A 14,627-nucleotide genomic window follows, 5' to 3' on the forward strand; every position below is an offset into this window, starting at 1 on the left:
CAATGTAGAGCCATGTAGAACAATGTAGGGCAATGCAGACAAATGCAGAGCCATGTAGAGACATGCAGAGCCATGCAGAGTCATGTAGAGCCATGCAGAGCCATGTAGAGCAATGTAGAGCCATGTAGAGCCATGTAAAGCAATGCAGGGCAATGCAGAGCCATACAGAGCAATGTAGAGCCATGCAGAGCCATGAAGAACCATGTAGAGCCATGCAGAGCCATGAAGAACCATGTAGAGCCATGCGGAGCTATGCAGAGCCATGTAGAGCCATGCAGAGCCATGTAGAGCCATGTAGAGCAATGCAGGGCCATGCAGAGCCATGCAGAGCAATGTAGAGCCATGTAGAGCCATGTAAAGCAATGTAGAGCCATGCAGAGCCATGTAGAGCAATGCAGAGCCATGCAGAGCCATGTAAAGCAATGTAGAGCCATGTAGAGCCATGCAGAGCCATGCAGAGCAATGCAGAGCAATGCAGAGCCATGTAAAGCAATGCAGAGCAATGCAGAGCCATGCAGAGCAATGCAGAGCAATGTAGAGCCATGCAGAGCAATGCAGAGCAATGTAGAGCCATGCAGAGCCATGTAGAGCCATGTAGAGCAATGCAGAGCCATGTAGAGCAATGCAGAGCCATGTAGAGCCATGCAGAGCCATGTAGAGCAATGCAGAGCCATGCAGAGCCATGTAGAGCCATGCAGAGCCATGTAGAGCCATGTAGAGGAATGTAGAGCCATGTAGAGCCTGGCAGAGCCATGCAGAGCAATGCAGAGCCATGCAGAGCCATGTAGAGCCATGTAGAGCCATGCAGAGCCATGTAGAGCCATGCAGAGCAATGCAGAGCCATGTAGAGCAATGCAGAGCCATGTAGAGCCATGTAGAGCCATGCAGAGCCATGTAGAGCAATGTAGAGCCATGTAGAGCAATGCAGAGCCATGTAGAGCCATGCAGAGCCATGTAGAGCAATGCAGAGCAATGCAGAGCCATGTAGAGCAATGCAGAGCCATGTAGAGCAATGCAGAGCCATGTAGAGCCATGTAAAGCAATGTGGAGCCATGCAGAGCCATTTAGAGCCATGCAGAGCTGCATAGAGCCATGCATTCCCATGCAATGCTGTGCAGAGCGGTGCAGTTCCATGCTGGGACATGCACATACACAGCTTTGCACACCGATACATGCCCAGCTGCACGCATGTCTCCATGCACAGCTGCATGCATGGCTGCAGGCATTGTGTGCACACGTGGAGCTGCACGTGCACAGCTGCTGACGCATGTTTTGCACGTGGCTACATGCATCGCTGCAGGCAGGGTTGCACGCTCTGCAGTGTGCACACACACACATTGCAGTGCACCAATGCAGCCCTCCCTGCAGGCATCGAGTGTCCCCGCGGTGCACGAAACCTCCCCGGGATGGTGCAAGAAGGGGAACCCTTCAGCGAGGAAGCAACGCAGTTCACCAAGGAGCTGGTGCTGCAGCGAGAGGTAGGGATGGAACCGTGCATGCATGGGGGGCTGCAGCGCTGCATCATGAGGAGCCTTCCAAAGGGGGGTGGGATGAATGGGGAGGGGTTGGGGGCTGCTTTTTGTTGCATTGGGGGGTGGAGGGGATGCAAAACAGCTGCAGAGGTGGCAGTGGGTTGCAGGGGTTGCAAGAAGGGAAGCGTGCTGCAGTGCAGGGGGAGTTGCAGCAGGGGCAGAGTGGTTGCATTGCGGGTGATGCAGGGTGGTTGCATTAAGGACGTGCAGTGGTTGCATTGGGGATGCACAGAGCGGGTGCAGAGTGGTTGCATTAAAGGATGCACAGGGGTTGCATTAAGGACACACTGCAGATGTACAGTGGTTGCATTACAGGTGATGCAGAGTGGTTGCATTAAGGACATGCAGCAAGCACACAGGGGTTGCATTGGGGATGCACCAAGTGGGTGAAGATTGGTTGCATTAAAGGATGCATAAGGGATTCATTAAGGACACGCTGCAAATGTACAGTGGTTGCATTAAAGGTTGCACAATGAAAGCAGAGTGGTTGCATTAAAGACATGCAGCGGATGCACGGTGGTTGCATTGGGGATGCACCATGCGGGTGCAGAGTGTTTGCATTAAAGGTTGCACAGGGGTTGCATTAAGGACACACTGCAAATGTACAGTGGTTGCATTACGGGTGATGCAGAGTGGTTGCATTAAGGACATGCAGCAAGCACACAGGGGTTGCATTGGGGATGCACTGAGCGGGTGCAGAGTGGTTGCATTAAAGGATGCACAGGGGCTGCATTAAGGACACACTGCAAATGTACAGTGGTTGCATTAAAGGCTGCACAATGAAAGCAGAGTGGTTGCATTAAAGGATGCACAGGGGCTACACTAGAGGTTGCACAGTGAGTGCACACTGGTTGCATTAAGGGTTGCACAATGAATGCAGAGTGGTTGCATTAAGGACATGCAGCGGATGCACGGTGGTTGCATTGGGGATGCACTGAGCAGGTGCAGGGTGGTTGCATTAAAGGTTGCACAGGGGGTTGCATTAAGGACACACTGCAGATGTACAGTGGTTGCATTAAAGGTTGCACAATGAAAGCAGAGTGGTTGCATTAAGGGCATGCAGCGGATGCACAGTGGTTGCATTGGGGATGCACAGAGCGGGTGCAGAGTGGTTGCATTAAAGGTTGCACAGGGGGTTGCATTAAGGACACACTGCAGATGTACAGTGGTTGCATTACGGGTGATGCAGTTGTTGCATTAAGGACACGCAGCAAGCACATGGGTTGCATTGGGGTTGCACTGAGCAGGTGCAGAGTGGTTGCATTAAAGGATGCACAGGGGCTGCATTAAGGACACGTTGCAAATGTACAATGGTTGCATTAAAGGCTGCACAATGAAAGCAGAGTGATTGCATTAAGGACATGCAGCGGATGCACAGTGGTTGCATTGGGGATACACAGAACAGGTGCAGGGTGGTTGCATTAAAGGTTGCACAGGGGGTTGCATTAAGGACACACTGCAAATGTGCAGTGGTTGCATTACAGGTGATGCAGAGTGGTTGCATTAAGGACACGCAGCAAGCACACAGGGGTTGCATTGGGGATGCACAGAGAGGGTGCAGAGTGGTTGCATTAAAGGATGCACAGGGGCTGCATTAAGGACACACTGCAAATGTACAGTGGTTGCATTAAAGGTTGCACAATGAAAGCAGAGTGGTTACATTAAAGGATGCACAGGGGCTGCACTAGAGGTTGCATAGTGAGTGCACACTGGTTGCATTAAGGGTTGCACAATGAATGCAGAGTGGTTGCATTAAGGACACACAGCAAGCACACAGTGGTTGCATTGGGGTTGCACCAAGCGGGTGCAGAGTGGTTGCATTAAAGGTTGCACAGGGGCTGCATTAGAGGTTGCACAGTGAATGCACGACAGTTGCATTACAGGTTGCACAGTGCAGATGCACAGTGGTTGCGTTAAATGATGCACGGTGAATGCACAACGGTTGCATGAAGGACATGCAGCAGATTCACAACGGTTGCAATAAGGTTGCACAGCAGACACACGGTGGTTGCATTACGGATGCAGAGCAAGCGTGCAGCAAATGCAACGAGTGTGCAGCAAATGCACCATGAATCCCTGAAGACTGCACAGGAGCTGCACGGTGGATGCACAGCAGGATGCAGAATGCATGCAGGGTGGGTGCAGGGTGGATGCAGGGTGTAGGATGCATGCAGGGTGGATGCAGGATGCACAATGCATGCAGGCTGGATGCAGAATGCACACAGGATGGATGCAGGATGCAGAATGCATGCAAGGTGGATGCAGGGTGGTTGCAGCGTGGATGCAGGATGAATGCAAGGTGGGTGCAGCGTGGATGCAGGATGCAGAATGCATGCAGGGTGGGTGCAGGATGGATGCAGGATGCAGAATGCATGCAGGGTGCATGCAGGGTGGGTGCAGGATGCATGCAGGGTGGGTGCAGCATGAGTGCAGAGTGGATGCAGGATGCAAAGTGGATGCAAGATGCATGGAGGATGCATGCTATGGCACCGTGGGGCAGTTATAAGGCTGCACGGTGCTCTATGGGGCACCGTGGGGCAGCTATGGGGCTGAATGGTGCTCTGTGGGGCATTATGGGGCTGTGTGGTGCTCCATGGGACGTCTATGGGGTAGTTATGGGGCTGTGTGGTTCTCATCAGGCATCTATGGGGCACTATGGGGGCTGCGTGCTGCTCCATGGGGCATCTGTGGAGCACCATGGGGTGGTTATGGGGCTGTGTGCTGCCCTATGGGGCGTCTGTGGGGCAGCTATGGGGCATTATGAGGCTGTGTGGTGCTCTATGGGGCATCTGTGAGGCACCATGGGGCGGTTATGGGGCTCTGTGGTGCTCTATGGGGCATCTATAGGGCATTATGGGGCTGTGTGGTGCTCTATGGGGCATCTATGGGGCATTATGGGGCTGTGTGGTGCCCTATGGGGCATCTGTGAGGCATCTATAGGGCATTATGGGGCTGTGTGCTGTTCTGTGGGGCATCTATGGGGCATTATGGGGCTGTGTGGTGCCCTATGGGGCATCTGTGGGGCATTATGGGGCTCTGTGGTGCTCTATGGGGCTCTATGGGGCATTATGAGGCTGTGTGGTGCCCTATGGGGCATCTGTGGGGCATTATGGGGCTCTGTGGTGCTCTATGGGGCATCTATGGGGCATTATGAGGCTTTGTGGTGCTCTATGGGGCATCTGTGGGGCATCTGTGGGGCATTATGGGGCTCTGTGGTGCTCTATGGGGCATCATGGGGCTGTGTGCTGCCTTATGGGGCGTCTGTGGGGCACCATGGGGCGGTTATGGGGCTGTGTGGAGCACTCTGGGACATCTATGGGGCTCTATGGAGTGGTTATGGGGCTCTGTGGAGCTCCATGGGGCATCTATGGGGCATTATGGGGCTGTGTGCTGCCCTATGGGGCATCTGTGGGCCCCCCCCCCCCCCCTCGGTTCAGCCCCTTCCACTGCAGCCTCACCCCCCCCTCAGTGCAGCCCCGCCATCCCATAATACTGCGACTGGGATTGGGATGGGGTGGGAATCACATTGGGATTGGGGTTAGGATTGAGACTGGGATGGGATTAAACGGGATTGGGATTGAGATTGGGATTAGGAATGGGATGGGGTTGGGATTGGGATTAGGATGAGATTGGGATTGGGATGGGATTAAGATGGGATGGGATGGGATTAGGATGGGACTGGGATTGGGATGGGATTGGGATTAGGATTGAGATTGAGATTGGAATGGGATTAGAATGGGATGGGATTAAATGGGATTGGGATTGGGATTGGGATTAGGAATGGGATGGTGTTGGGATTGGGATTAGGATGGGGATGGGATTGGGATTGGGATTGGTATTGGGATTGGGATGGGATTAGGAATGGGATAGGGTTGGGATTGGGATTAGGATGGGATTGGGATTGGGATTGGGATTGGGATGGGATTAGGATGGGATTGGGATTGGGATTGGGATGGGATTACGATGGGATGGGATTGAGATGGGGATGGGGTGGGAATCACTATGGGACTGGGATTGGGATTGGATTGGGATTGAGATTGAGATTGGAATGGGATTAGGATGGGATGGGATTAAATGGGATTGGGATTGGGATTGGGGTTGGGATTAGGATTGGGATTGGGATAGGATTAGGATGGGATGGGATTGGGATGGGATGGGATTAGGATGGGACTGGGATTGGGATGGGATTGGGATTAGGACTGAGATTGAGATTGGAATGGGTTTAGAATGGGATGGGATTAAATGGGATTGGGATTGGGGTTGGGATTAGGATTGGAATTGGGGGTTGGAATTAGGATGGGATTAGGAATGGGATGGGATTGGGATTAGGATTGATATTAGGATGAGATTAGGATGGCATGGGATTAAATGGGATTGGGATTGGGATTAGAATGGGATTAGGATGGGATGGGATTGGGATTGAGACTGAGATTAGGATGGGATTAGGATGGGATTAAATGGGATTGGGATTGGGATTGAGATTATGGTGGGATTAGGAATCCCCAAAAAAACCCCAAAACCCCCCAAAGAAACCCCAAATCCCCCCCAAAAAACCCAAATCCCCCTAAAAACCCCAAATTCCCCCAAAAAAACTTTCAAAAAACCCCAAATCCCCCCAAAAAACCCCCCAAAACCCCATAAACCCCCAAAATATCCCCAGACCCCCCCCAAAAAAACCCAAATCCCCCCCAAAAATCCCCAAAAAACCCCAAATCCCCCCAAAAAACCCCCCATAGAAACCCCAAAACCCCCCAAAAAGCCTCAAATCCCCCCAAAAAACACCCCAAAACCCCATAAACCCCAAAAAAATCCCCAGACCCCCCCAAAAAAAACCCCAAATCCCCTCCAAACCCCCCCCCAAAAAACCCCAAAGACCCCCCTTAAAACCCCCAAACCCCCCAAGAAACCCCAAATCCCCCCAAAAAACTCCCCAAAACCCCATAAACCCCCAAAAAATCCCCAGACCCCCCCCAAAAAAACCCCAAATCCCCCCCAAAAATCCCCAAAAAACCCCAAATCCCCCCCAAAAATCCCAAAAAAAACCCAAAAATACCCCAAAAATCCAAAAAAACCCAAATCCCCTCCAAACCCCCCCCCAAAAAACCCCAAAGACCCCCCTTAAAACCCCCAAACCCCCCAAGAAACCCCAAATCTTCCCCAAAGAACCCCCAAAAATCCCAAAACCTCCCCAAAAAAACCCCAAATCCCCCCGAAAAACCCCCCAAAACCCCATAAACCCCCCAAAAATCCCCAGAGCCCCCCCAAAAAACCCCAAATCCCCCCCAAAAAACCCCCAAAACCCCATAAAACCCCAAAAAAATCCCCAGACCCCCCCCAAAAAAACCCCAAATCCCCCCAAAAATCCCCCAAAAACCCCAAATCCCCTCCAAACCCCCCCCCAAAAAAGACCCCAAAGACCCCCCTTAAAACCCCCAAACCCCCCAAGAAACCCCAAATCTTCCCCAAAGAACCCCCAAAAACCCCAAAACCTCCCCAAAAAAACCCAAAAAATCCCCCAAACCCCCCAAAACAACCCGGAAAACCTCAAACCCCCCCCAAAAAATACCCCAAATCTCCCTAAAGAAACCCCAAATCCCCACAAAAAGAACCCAAATCCCTGCAATAAACCCCAAAACTCCCCCCAAAAAATCCTAAATAACCCCAAAACCCCCAAATAACCCCAAAAAACCCCAAACCACCCCAAAAACCCCCCATAGAAACCCCAAAACCCCCCAAAAAGCCTCAAATCCCCCCAAAAAACCCAAATCCCCCTAAAAACCCCAAACTCCCCCAAAAAACTTTCAAAAAACCCCTAATCCCCCCCAAAAATCCCAAAAAAACCCAAAACCCCAAATCCCCCCCAAAAAACCCCAAATCCCCCTTAAAAATCCCCCAAAACCCCAAATCCCCTCCAACCTCCCCCCCAAAAGACCCCAAAGACCCCCCTTAAAACCCCCAAACCCCCCAAGAAACCCCAAATCTTCCCCAAAGAACCCCCAAAAATCCCAAAACCTCCCCAAAAAACGCCAAATCCCCCCAAAAAACCCCCCAAAACCCCATAAACCCCCCAAAAATCCCCAGACCCCCCCCAAAAAAACCCCAAATCCCCCCAAAAAACCCCAAAAAACCCCAAATTCCCTCCAAACCCCCCCCCCAAAAACCCCAAAGACCCCCTTAAAACCCCCAAACCCCCCAAGAAACCCCAAATCTTCCCCAAAGAACCCCCAAAAACCCCAAAACCTCCCCAAAAAAACCCCAAATCCCCCCCAAAAGACCCCCCAAAACCCCATAAACCCCCAAAATATCCCCAGACCCCCCCCAAAAAAACCCCAAATCCCCCCCAAAATCCCAAAAAACCCCAAATCCCCTCCAAAACCCCCCCCAAAAACCCCAAATCCCCTCCAAACCCCCCCCCAAAAGACCCCAAAGACCCCCCTTAAAACCCCCAAACCCCCCAAGAAACCCCAAATCCCCCCAAAAAACTCCCCATAAACCCCCAAAAAATCCCCAGACCCCCCCAAAAAAACCCCAAATCCCACCAAAAATCCCCAAAAAACCCCAAATCCCCTCCAACCCCCCCCCCAAAAAACCCCAAAGACCCCCCTTAAAACCCCCAACCCCCCCAAGAAACCCCAAATCTTCCCCAAAGAACCCCCAAAAATCCCAAAACCTCCCCAAAAAAACCACAAAAAATGCCCCAAAACCCCCAAAACAACCCGGAAAACCTCAAACCCCCCCAAAAAATACCCCAAATCTCCCTAAAGAAACCCCAAATCCCCACAAAAAGAGCCCAAATCCCTGCAATTAACCCCAAAACTTCCCCCAAAAAATCCTCAATAACCCCAGAACCCCCAAATAACCCCAAAAAAACCCCCATAGAAACCCCAAAAACCCCCAAAAAACCCAAATCCCCCTAAAAACCCCCAAAAAACCCCATAAACCCCCAAAAAATCCCCAGACCCCCCCAAAAAAAACCCCAAATCCGCCCCAAAAATCCCAAAAAAACCCCAAATCCCCTCCAACCCCCCCCCCAAAAAGACCCCAAAGACCCCCCTTAAAACCCCCAAACCCCCCAAGAAACCCCAAATGTTCCCCAAAGAACCCCCAAAAACCCCAAAACCTCCCCAAAAAAACCCAAAAAAATCCCCCAAAACCCCCAAAACAACCCGGAAAACCTCAAACCACCCCCAAAAATACCCCAAATCTCCCTAAAGAAACCCCAAATCCCCACAAAAAGAGCCCAAATCCCTGCAATAAACCCCAAAACTCCCCCCAAAAAATCCTAAATAACCCCAAAACACCCAAAAAACCCCCAAAAAAACCCCCATAGAAACCCAAAAACCCCCCATAGAAACCCCAAAACCCCCCAAGAAAACCCCAAATCCCCCCAAAAAAACCCCAAAACCCCATAAACCCCCAAAAAATCCCCAGGCCCCCCCAAAAAACCCCAAATCCCCCCCAAAAATCCCAAAAAAACCCCAAATCCCCCCCAAAAATCCCAAAAAAAACCCCAAATCCCCCCCAAAAATCCCAAAAATAACCCAAAAATACCCCAAAAATCCAAAAAAACCCAAATCCCCTCCAAACCCCCCCCCAAAAAACCCCAAAGACCCCCCTTAAAACCCCCAAACCCCCCAAGAAACCCCAAATCTTCCCCAAAGAACCCCCAAAAATCCCAAAACCTCCCCAAAAAAACCCCCAAAATCCCCCAAAACCCCCAAAACAACCCGGAAAACCTCAAACCCCCCCCAAAAAATACCCCAAATCTCCCTAAAGAAACCCCAAATCCCCACAAAAAGAGCCCAAATCCCTGCAATAAACCCCAAAACTCCCCCCCAAAAATCCTAAATAACCCCAAAACCCCCAAATAACCCCAAATAACCCCCATAGAAACCCCAAAACCCCCCAAAAAGCCTCAAATCCCCCCAAAAAACCCCCAAAACCCCATAAACCCCCAAAAAACACCCAGACCCCCCCCAAAAAACCCTAAATCCCCCCCAAAATACCCAAAAAACCCCAAATCCCCCCCAAAAATCCCATAAAAACCCCAAATCCCCCCCAAAAATCCCCAAAAAACCCCAAATCCCCCCCAAAAAACCCCCCATAGAAACCCCAAAACCCCCCAAAAAGCCTCAAATCCCCCCCAAAAAACCCAAATCCCCCTAAAAACCCCAAACTCCCCCAAAAAAACTTTCAAAAAACCCCAAATCCCCCCAAAAAAACCCCAAACCACCCCAAAAACCCCCCATAGAAACCCCAAAACCCCCCAAAAACCCCAAATCCCCCCCAAAAATCCCAAAAAAACCCCAAATCCCCCCCAAAAATCCCCAAAAAAACCCCAAATCCCCCCAAAAATCCCAAAAAAACCCCAAATCCCCTCCAAACCCCCCCCCAAAAAAACCCCAAAGAACCCCCCTTAAAACCCCCAAACCCCCCAAGAAACCCCAAATCTTCCCCAAAGAACCCCCAAAAACCCCAAAACCTCCCCAAAAAACCCCAAAAAATCCCCCAAACCCCCCAAAACAACCCGGAAAACCTCAACCCCCCCCCCAAAAAATACCCCAAATCTCCCTAAAGAAACCCCAAATCCCCACAAAAAGAGCCCAAATCCCTGCAATAAACCCCAAAACTCCCCCCAAAAAACCTAAATAACCCCAAAAACCCCAAATAACCCCCAAAAAAAACCCCAAACCACCCCAAAAACCCCCCATAGAAACCCCAAAACCCCCCAAAAAGCCCCAAATCCCCCCCAAAAAACCCAAATCCCCCTAAAAACCCCAAAAAAAACCCATAAACCCCCAAAAAATCCCCAGACCCCCCCAAAAAACCCCAAATCCCCCCCAAAAATCCCCAAAAAACCCCAAATCCCCCCCAAAAATACCAAAAAAACCCCAAATCCCCCCCAAACCCCCCCCCAAAAAACCCCAAAGACCCCCCTTAAAACCCCCAAACCCCCCAAGAAACCCCAAATCTTCCCCAAAGAACCCCCAAAAACCCCAAAACCTCCCCAAAAAACCCCAAAATCCCCCAAACCCCCCAAAACAACCCGGAAAACCTCAAACCCCCCCCAAAAAATACCCCAAATCTCCCTAAAGAAACCCCAAATCCCCACAAAAAGAGCCCAAATCCCTGCAATAAACCCAAAACTCCCCCAAAAAATCCTAAATAACCCCAAAACCCCCAAATAACCCCAAAAAAACCCCAAACCACCCCAAAAACCCCCCATAGAAACCCCAAATCCCCCCCAAAAAGCCTCAAATCCACCCAAAAAAACCCCCAAAACCCCATAAAACCAAAAAAAAATCCCCAGACCCCCCAAAAAAACCCCAAATCCCCCCCAAAATCCCCAAAAAACCCCAAATCCCCTCCAAAACCCCCCAAAAAAAACCCCAAAGACCCCCCTTAAAACCCCCAAACCCCCCAAGAAACCCCAAATCTTCCCCAAAGAACCCCCAAAAACCCCATAAACCCCCCAAAAACCCCAAATCCCCCCAAAAAACCCCCCAAAACCCCATAAACCCCCTAAAAACACCCAGACCCCCCAAAAAAACCCCAAATCCTCCCCAAAAATCCCAAAAAACCCCAAATCCCCCCCAAAAACCCCCCATAGAAACCCCAAAACCCCCCAAAAAGCCTCAAATCCCCCCAAAAAACCCAAATCCCCCTAAAAACCCCAAAGAAACCTCCCAAAACCCCAAAAAGAACCCCAAAAATCCCCCCCCCAAAAAAAACCCCAAAATACCCCCCAAAATACCCCAAATCCCCCTCCAAAACCACCCAAATCCCCCCCAAAAAACCCCAAACCCCCCCAGTAAACCCAAAACTCCCCAAAAAACCCCAAAAATCCCCAAAAAACCCTAAATACCCCAAAAAACCCTAAAAACCCCCCCAAAAAACCCCAAAACCCCCAAAAACCCCAAACGTTTTTGAAAGACAAATATTTATTAAAATACAAAAATACACTTTTTTTTTTTTTTTTTTCGGGATTCCTTTTTACGGGATTTTTTTTTTAGGGCCGTCATTTTATAGGGTTTTTCTTTCGATTTTACGGGGTATTTTTTGTTTTCCCACCCGATGCATTTAAACCCTTTTTTGTTCCACTTTTAATTACTTTAATTGCCTTTAATTGCCTCTTCTCCAATCCGCTCCTTCCTCACTTCAGCCAATCAGAGAGCGAGAAATACAACCCCCCCACCCCCCCAAGGCCCCCCATTAAAGAATACAACCCCCCCCCCACCCCATAATCCCCCATTAACAAAACGACCCCCCCCCTAAATAAACCTCAATGGGATAATTCCTTAAAGCTGAACAACACCCTTTAAAATGGGGGGGGGGGGGTCGCTTAACACCCCCCCCCCCCACAACTTTCAGCTCCCCAATGGGGGTCCATGCATTGCCCCCCCCCCACACCACCCCATTTACATTCCCATACCCCACAATAGAGTATGGCATAAATATGGGGGGGGGTCCCATTCTTAACACCCCCCCAACCCCATACCCCACAATAGGGTATAGCATAAATACGGGGGGGGGGGGCTCATTCTTAACCCCCCCTCCCCCCATTGAGGGCTATGAGGAGGGGGGTGCTGACCTCCCCCCCCCCCCCCCTTCCTTTAATTAATAATCTTAATGAATTAATTAATCCAAGAATGGAACTAAAAGCCCATAGGAGCTGTGCCCCCCCCCCCCACTCCCCATCACCTTCATTATATTGGGGGGGGGGCTACAATCATGGTCGGGGGCTCATTGGAGCCATAGCCCTATACTGGGGTGGGGGGGTTGAATGGTATTAAGGGGGGGGGAACGTATTATTAAGGGGGGGGGGGTGCAGCCCTTTATCCCCCCCCTCATTCTATTCCCTCCCCCCCCCTTATTTTCAAGCTCTGTTCTCCATTCTTTTTTGCTTTAATAGCCATACATTGCACATCCCCCCCCCCCCCCCATTTAATATAGGACCCCCCCTCCCCCCCCCCCCCAAAAAAAAAAACCAACCCAATATTAATTAATTAATAATCATTAAAAATAAAACAACCCAAATACTCCTATTTTATTGCATGTGGAAGGTTTGGGCCCCTCCTCTTCCTCCTCTTCTTCCTCCTCTTCCTCAGCAAAATGGGTTAGAAAAGGGGGATTTGGGGGCCGGGGGGGGGGAGGATATTGGGGTGGGGGTATTTTTGTCCTTGCTGTGTGGGGTTTTTTTGCAATGCATTTCCTGCGTCCCGTCCTCGCAGCGCGGTGCATGGAAGGCTCCGAGCTGCATTTATTGCACCCAATCCATGCAATGCATTTCCTGCACTGCATCCTTGCAGCGCGGTGCATTGAGGGCTCAGAGCTGCATTTATTGCACCTCCAATCCATGCGGTGCATTTCCTGCGACCCCAATCCATGGGGTGCGGTGCATTGAGGGCTCCGAGCTGCATTTATTGCACCTCCAATCCATGCAATGCATTTCCTGCACTGTATCCTCGCAGCGCGGTGCATTGAAGGCTCAGAGCTGCATTTCCTGCACCCCTAATCCATGTGGTGCATTTCCTGCACTGCATCCTTGCAGCACGGTGCATTGAAGGCTCAGAGCTGCATTTCCTGCACCCCAATCCATGCGGTGCATTTCCTGCACTGTATCCTTGCAGCACGGTGCATCGAGGGCTCCAAGCTGCATTTCTTGCGCTGCATCCCTTTGCCGTGCAGTTGCTGCGCCCCGTCCTTGCAGTGCAGTGCATTGAGGGCTCCGAGCTGCATTTCCTGCACCCAGTCCGTGCAGTGCAGTGCAGTTTGCATTTCCTGCAGTGCATCCTTGCAGTGAGGTTCAGTGAAGTCTCAAAGCTGCATTTCCTGCACCCAGTCCGTGCAGTCCAGCTCATGTTTGCATTTCCCGCGCTGCATCCATGCAGTTCAGTGCATTGAGGTCTCAGAGCTGCATTTCCTGCACCCAGTCCATGCAGTGCAGCACGTCTGCATTTCCTGCACTGCATCCATGCAGTTCAGTGCATTGAAGGCTCAGAGCTGCATCCCCTGCACTGCATCCTTGCAGTGCAGTGTATTGAGTGCCCAAAGCTGCATTTCCTGCATCCCATCCATGCGTTGCAGTGCAGTGCAGCTCACAATTGCATTTCCTGCACCCCAGCAGTGTGGTGCAGTGCAGCACAGCTTAGATGTGCATTTCCTGCACCTCATTTGTGCAGTGCAGTGCATTGAGGGCTCTGAGCTGCATTTCCTGCATCCCGTCCTTGCAGAGCAGGTGCAGTGTGGGGTCAGCCCCGCTTTTCCTGCACCCTGTCCTTGCAGCGTGGGTGCATTGCAGGTCAGATCTGCATCTGCTGCCCTCTGTCCTTGCAGCGCTGGGTCAGATCTGCATTTCCTGCACGCTGTCCTTGCAGTGTTGGGTCAGAGCCGCATCTCCTGCATGCTGTCCTTGCAGTGCAGCTCAGGTTTGCATCTCCTGCACCCCATCCTTGCAGCGTGGGGTCAGGTCTGCATCTCCTGCGCCATGTCCATGCAGTGCAGCTCAGCTCTGCATTTCCTGCAACGCTGTCCATGCGGTGCTGGCTCAGATTGGCATCTCCTGCACCCCATCCTTGCAACGTGGGTGCATCGCATGTCACATCTGCATCTCCTGCACCCCATCCTTGCAATGCAGGTTAGATCTGCATCTCCTGCAGTGCCGTCCATGCAGCGCTGGCTCAGCTGTGCATCTCCTGCACCCGGTCCTTGCAATGCAGGTCAGATCTGCATCTCCTGCACCCAGTCCTTGCAGCGTGGGTGCACCGCAGCTCAGCTGTGCATCTCCTGCACCCAGTCCTTGCAATGCAGGTCAGATCTGCATCTCCTGCACCCGGTCCTTGCAGCGTGGGCGCACCGCAGCTCAGCTCTGCATCTCCTGCAACGCCGTCCTTGCAATGCGGGTCAGATCTGCGTCTCCTGCACCCTGTCCTTGCCGCAATGCGGGTGCAGCAGGAAAGGGCTCAGCTCTGGGAGCTCCCGGCGCATGCAGGGCGCTGTTGTCCATCCAGGACGCAGGGCAATGCGGCGCCGGCCGCTCGCGGTGCTCCCCGCTTCCATCTCCCCGCATCCCGACGCCGCCGACGCCAACACCGC

General features: G+C 51.7%; 1 protein-coding gene and 1 non-coding gene across 2 annotated transcripts in view; one reads left to right on the top strand and one right to left on the bottom strand.

The window, feature by feature from the left end:
* Window positions 1-3,220, top strand: part of LOC107307744 (staphylococcal nuclease domain-containing protein 1-like) — a 97,891-nt gene extending 94,671 nt beyond the window's left edge. The window contains exons 15-16 of the mRNA XM_085513628.1: window positions 1,369-1,564; window positions 3,166-3,220. Of these exons, the coding sequence (XP_085369754.1) occupies window positions 1,369-1,564; window positions 3,166-3,220 (251 nt within the window). The remainder of the gene's footprint in view (window positions 1-1,368; window positions 1,565-3,165) is intronic.
* A 9,328-nt stretch (window positions 3,221-12,548) lies between these two features.
* Window positions 12,549-13,198, bottom strand: LOC107307676 (uncharacterized). Its single transcript, XR_014944967.1, has 2 exons — window positions 13,122-13,198; window positions 12,549-12,961 (listed from the first exon to the last, which is right to left on the bottom strand). It is a non-coding gene; the product is annotated as an uncharacterized LOC107307676 (transcript).
* Window positions 13,199-14,627: the final 1,429 nt, after the last annotated feature.

The sequence above is a fragment of the Coturnix japonica genome, chromosome 1 (genome assembly GCF_054131305.1).
Source record: "Coturnix japonica strain WE chromosome 1, WE-NBRP24, whole genome shotgun sequence".
Lineage (NCBI taxonomy): Eukaryota > Metazoa > Chordata > Aves > Galliformes > Phasianidae > Coturnix > Coturnix japonica.